The following is a 6,118-nucleotide window of genomic DNA, read 5'->3' as shown; positions in this document are numbered from 1 at the left end:
ATAAGTAAATAAGATATTGAAAAGTCGATTGGCTATAGACGTATTAAGGGTACTCGTTTTCAGTAGTAACCTACATAGAATTTAAACTGTAACAAATTTTATCCAACTTAAGTCTTCATTATCAAATAAACGTGTTGCTTTCCACCGAGAAGTAGCCTTGACCCGTTAAACGTTTCTCCTTGCTCTCTTTCCTAGACTTTCTCTCGTCCCGACTAATTCTCGACCCTCCTCGCGGGTGCTCCTCCTCCTGTTCAGAGGTGTTGGTCAGTGTTCGCCGCGTGTGGAATAAACTAAATATGGAAACAATCTTCCAGGATAGATTAATGTTTTTGTATATTTTGAAGACCATGAAACAAATAATTATATTTAAAAGTATTACATGTCATTGTCATAATTTTCTTTATAATTAAACATACATCCAATCTATGGATTAATTTATTTTATGAAAAAACAATGCCAATGCTGACAACATAAATACACAATTCAAAATAGTAGGTTTCTGACGACAGGAATGATGCTATATCACCATAAAACCGCCTAACTTCAAATACCCAAGACTTAATTCCTGATGCACACAAAATGCAGCAACTGACCTGCTATGACATCTAGTGTTTAAATAGTGGTACTGTGTTGCTAGATGACAACGCACACCCTGTTTTTATTATCAAAATCATATTGAGTGTAGTAGCATTACCGACAACACCAAAACTACATTGTATCAACATGTGTAAGAAATTCAAATGTTCAAATAACATTAAACAAATAGATATGAAAAAGCTTTTATTCAAAATTATTTTATATATAAAACATTTTTTAAGCATTTGTGCAAAAGCTAAAGTTAAAGTTCTTCATTTGGTTTTGTTTGTCATCTCACGACTTGACAAAATGCAAAGCAATTTTGACAGAAAAGATTACTGACAAATCCCAACACACTAGCACCTTCTGAAAACAATTATACCCAGTCTCTACTGTGAGAGTAGTGAGCCCCCAAAAATGATGGTGGAGGATGCAGCGTTTGCCCAAGAGTTGCCACAGTTCTGGGTCACGTACACCAGGCCCCCTCTGCGCAGGAAGGTCATGTACGTACTCAAGCTGCCAACAGAGGAAGGGCTGGTGACATGGGTGTGAGATACAGAAACCCAGTAACCGTTGACGACAAGCCACAGGTCTGTTTTAGCACCACTGGTCGACGTTTGGGTGGAAAAGTAGAACTGGTAGATGCCCTTGACAGGAGCCCGGAAGGTGGAGGTCCTTCTGTTGAAAGCGTGGCCCACGTTCACTGTGACAGAACTGTACTTGATGCGGTTCACCTTGCCTGTGATGCTTGTGGGGATGGCTGCAAAGAAGTGAACTTGTCTCTTTATCACTGAAAGAAAACATGAGATCAAAGTACAGTTGAAAGGAGAAGGACACAAGAGTTTCAAAATGTTTCTGGTGGTGTTCATCATGAATAGATAAGAATAAGAATAAGACTTTATTTATATAGCACATTTCATACAAGAATTGCAGTTCAAGGTGCTTTACATGAAATCAATAAAAACAATAATACAAATAATAAAAGTAATAATAATAATAAAACCCTTCTGAGATAAAAAAAAAAAAAAAGTCAAATATTTAGTCATTTAGCAGACGCTCTTATCCAGAGCGACTTACAGTAAGTACAGGGACATTCCCCCCGAGGCAAGTAGGGTGAAGTGCCTTGCCCAAGGACACAACGTCATTGGCCTAGTGGGGAATCGAACCGGTAACCTTCTGATTACTAGACCGATTCCCTAACCGCTCAGCCACCTGACTCCCAAATGCTTTGGTAAAAAGATAGATGGAACGGTCCTACTCACCTTTCTTCCTCTTACACGTCCAGCTAATCTTGTCTCTGCTCACACAGCTTTCGCTCCTCCTGCATCTACCACACACGATGGTGTTGACGTCTGAGGGGAAAACATCCTTATAAGTGTCTACCTCAGAGCTCTACATCACTGTACCTGGAGATCTTCTCGCCTGTAGGTTTTCCCCTCCAACTCTAATCTACCGATAATGATCTATTTGAAAAAACAAAATCAGCTTAGTTACCACAACAGCACCACAACATATCTTGACTACTGGTACCTGCACAGTAGGCCAGATGGCAGCTTGTCGGTTTGACAAACTGGTAGACATAGTAGTTTCCCCTACACTTCTTGACCTTGATGGGAGTGGACTTGAATGCACAGCACTGCTTCTTCCAGTGCCCACAGACCCTGCGGCTCACGATGCCGTCGCTCCTCCGGGGGTGGGGACTAGCCAGCCACAGGGGGGCGTGGGTGCCACACTTGTCACTGGGGACACATCTCTCTGGCATCTGCAGGCTCTTGCCTTTGTAGAAGAGACGGTACCAGCCCTTCCAGTTGGCGTTACGGTCACACATCTTAACCTTGGTGCTGGTATTGGTGGCCCTCCATGTCTGGTCCAGGACTGTGTAGCGGTAGCAGGGGTCAAAGTTGGGCATGGAGTCTGTGTCTTCGGAAGACCAGCTGTCCACTTCTTGGGTGGTTAGAGGGTAGGGCGCAAGGGCAGTGCTACCTGACAGAGACAGAGAAGACACAGGGAACGAGCAAGAGAGGAGCTACTGAGAATTAGCCTGCATTAATTCAAGGAATGTATTTACAGTATATATTATGCACTGACCTATTGTCATGGGAAACTCTTTCTTCTGGTTTGCCAGCATCTGTAGAACAACAGCACTGGATTGACTCCTTTGTTTATAGACAGATGTGGATAGTATCTAGATTCTGTGAGTTATCTGACAGTTATTATATAGAGGTTGAATGTTGTAAATATTATCCATACGTGCTTCAAGTCAACTTGCTGTTGCCTAATTGTTGCCTGCTCACGCCTCAAGCTATCAATCTCCTGCAAAAGGATAAACAATCAACATAGATACTAGCAGCCAAGAATAGTTGTTTTCTTAAACTGCTTTGTTATCCCAACATTTGACTGGGAAATGATTGTACCTTGTAGACCACAGCCAGTGTTGTCTGTGTTACCGATGGTTTCACTTCAAAGTCCCAAAGCTTAAGCTCGGTCTGGAAGATGAAATGTTCCCAAGTTCAAACCATGCAAAAACAGCATTTTTGAATAATTGCATGCTTACTGTTTGACTCTCAACTAACAGTGATCCCATGTGTTTTACATGCAGATTTTTTTTTTTTTTTACACGCATCAGGGAAAATAAGAGAATATTTGATTAATAATGTATCCTTTCTATGATCCAAACGTCCCATCTGCTTTGCTGGGTTTTGATCATTACACTGCATAGCTGATACTCACAGAGCTCGAGTTCCCTACCGACTCCACTATGCAGGAAGGCAACATGGTAACCACGCCAACAGCTAAGACAACCATCTGGGGACAACCGTTACATACAAATTATAGAAGACAGTCCTGGTAAAATTCAGCACATTGTTAGGAAAATATTTATGTGTTATTTTACTCGTGTATCGCTTGTATCAATCAGCAAGCCTTGTTGATACAATACATGATAATTAATGAGAGAAAAGTGCAAAAAGTTTTACTCATGTCAAAGAGAATTATTTTAATAGGATTGTAAAACTCCATTCTTACCGTCTTTATAGTCCATATCTCAAAGCCCATGTTTTGATCCCTGTAGTCTCACCAGAGCCAAGCCTTAGGGACGATATCCTGTCAGACGAGGATGTCGAAACAGAATAACACATCAAAAACATATTGAGAATCTGTCTAAATATGAAAAATCCTGAAGGATTAGAAGTGATACAGCCTTCACTGAATCTCAAGTGTGTATTGTAGTGTGAGTCATATTTTCTTTTTTGTTTGTGTAATGAGAAAACAACATCTCACCTATTCATGTGAGCATCTTCAAATACCGAAGTCGAACAACCGATAGCGGGATACCTTATATACGCATGTTCAGGTCTCTGTACTATAGCCTACAGAACATGGGGAAGTTGGAAGTTTCAGTTAAAAAGTATCTTGCACTCTCAGAAAGTTGAGGTGTTACTTTTCACGGCCAAGATGCTGACCTACACTTGATATTGTCACCATTTGCAGTTTTTGTCCGTGTGGTCAGCATTTGCCCGCGTACGTTTTCTCTAGCTATGGCACATATTCTATTTGTGACTGGAATCTTGAGACTCATGAGGTCTGAAATTGGTTTAATATTTTATATTGACTATGAAGCTACTAATGAAATAAGAAAATAATTAAGTTCTGAGTTACTTAGTACTTGTAAGTACTGAGTACAATGGGTTTGCACTACATTTAATTGACATTTAATTGACACTAACACAATGGATCAAATGTTTAAAATAGCAGTGGTTGGTCACAGATGCACAGTTCTTTCCAATATTTGTGCTGGTATAAATATAGTTGATTTGAGGGTTTTGGAAAGAGAAGCTATGTGTTTCTTAGAGTTTGAGACATGTTGCTTTAGTAAGCAGCAATGGGACTCGTGGCCCTCATGATGTTTGCCAGCATCAGCACAAATGAAGATACCAGTAACCATGAATCTAACAATTTTCTCATCGGCCTATCTGTTATATCAGTCCTATAGGTGCACAATGATACTCATAAGTTTTGCATTAACTCAAGCTATAAATGTTTGAAAATATGTTCTGTATGAGTATCCACCTATAAGGAAGATAGAAATAGAAGATATTAAGACTGCAAAGGGGACCCCCATGGGTGCAATAACAACAGTTACCACTAGGGGTAGTAATGATGCATCGTTGCTGCCCAATGTTATCTATTTACTACAGGGATGCAGTTGACAGTTTACTAAATGTAAAAATACTGCTGTGTAAACAACTTTGACACATTTCTATGTGACACAAACCGCTCCCTCCCAAATGTATGGTATGTCACAATAAGGAAAGTAAAAGTCAGTGACAGCCGAACAAATGACAGCATGTTGAGTGTCCACCCAAACACAGGCTTGGTTATTATTCACCATGGTGTCAATAGACAGGGCATTAGGGTAAAAACAGCCACCAGAACCGTTTCTGAAACCTGGTTCCCACGGCTTCTTTAGAAAGCTGGATGTAAATGTCCTCCTAGACTGAAGCTGTCTCAGAAAGCCAATCAACTAAGCATGTGGGGTCTGAGTTGGGGCAGACAGAAGCATTAGGATGGAATGCTTTCTGTCTCTGATCTGAGGCATGATGGTACACAGCTCACTGAGAGAGAACAGGCCTTATATGGACAAGACTTGGGGTCCCAGAACCATGAACTCGAGATTTACTGGATGAAATGTCAACTAAAGTGAGACCAGGGCATCCTCTAAAAGAAATATGGCATTATCGACAACAATAAAATGTATCACACACTAGTAGGTCACAACATGACTATTGCCACAGCGCCGTTAGTGCTCAAGTATAAGTACATGCTCAAACGCATCCACAGTAAAGGATAACACAAGGGTTCTATTCTTGGGATCCCCTGTAGGCTCTCTATGCTGCCATAGCAGTGCCAGGATACCTCATGTTTCCCTGCACTCGTTGGCCTCTAATAACCAGTTGTTTAAAATGTGCTGCAGTGCAGTGGCTTCTCCCTTATTGGGCACTAGGCCCAAACCCTCTGTCAAACTAATTTAGCGACTTTCCCCATAGCTCCCCTAGTAATGTCAGTGAAGCATGGTGGCAATTAATGTAGTGACTTTAGCTGAAGCAAAATGAGGGAGTGGACATTCACATGTAGGGTAACATCTCTATAATAGCTCTGCTGAGCAGAGTTCCTCACCTTGATAAGGTGAACTGGAACGTCACACTGGTGGCTAGTGACGTTTACATTTAGTCATTTAGCAGACGCTCTTATCCAGAGCGACTTACAGTAAGTACAGGGACATTCCCCCCGAGGCAACAAGGACACAACGTCATTTTGCACGGCCAGGAATCGAACCGACGACCTTCTGATTACTATCCCGATTCCCTAACCGCTCAGCCACCTGACTCCCTCTGTCTATGTCACATAGATGTACTATGTGACATAGATGTACTATGTGACTATTAATGTCATCCTGAACTTAGTTTGGTCTCTACATCGTGACTGATATCTCATATTTTTTCTTGACCCGTTAATCTTCATTGGCAGGACACAAGGAATGGTT

General features: G+C 41.2%; 1 protein-coding gene across 1 annotated transcript; it reads right to left on the bottom strand.

Annotated features, from left to right (window-relative positions):
• Positions 1-821: 821 nt before the first annotated feature.
• On the bottom strand, positions 822-3,076 carry LOC134016473 (pancreatic secretory granule membrane major glycoprotein GP2). The gene is made up of 6 exons (XM_062455839.1): positions 2,991-3,076; positions 2,827-2,889; positions 2,665-2,704; positions 2,107-2,559; positions 1,839-1,928; positions 822-1,366 (listed from the first exon to the last, which is right to left on the bottom strand). The coding sequence occupies exons 3-6, from the start codon at positions 2,702-2,704 to the stop codon at positions 966-968; spliced, it is 984 nt and encodes a 327-aa protein (XP_062311823.1). The 5' UTR covers positions 2,827-2,889; positions 2,991-3,076; the 3' UTR covers positions 822-965.
• Between the last annotated feature and the right edge of the window lie 3,042 nt (positions 3,077-6,118).

The sequence above is a fragment of the Osmerus eperlanus genome, unplaced genomic scaffold, assembly GCF_963692335.1.
Source record: "Osmerus eperlanus unplaced genomic scaffold, fOsmEpe2.1 SCAFFOLD_333, whole genome shotgun sequence".
NCBI lineage: Eukaryota > Metazoa > Chordata > Actinopteri > Osmeriformes > Osmeridae > Osmerus > Osmerus eperlanus.
This window is presented reverse-complemented; position numbering and strand designations above follow the sequence as displayed.

Excerpts from the sequence above, each read along its gene's own strand:
- LOC134016473 (XM_062455839.1), bottom strand. The coding sequence starts at position 2,704 with ATGCTGGCAAACCAGAAGAAAGAGTTTCCCATGACAATAG. Across the intron at positions 1,929-2,106 it reads CCATCTGGCCTACTGTGCAG|ACGTCAACACCATCGTGTGT; the intron begins GTACCAGTAGTC and ends TTTTCCCCTCAG. Across the intron at positions 1,367-1,838 it reads GACGTGTAAGAGGAAGAAAG|TGATAAAGAGACAAGTTCAC; the intron begins GTGAGTAGGACC and ends GTTTTCTTTCAG.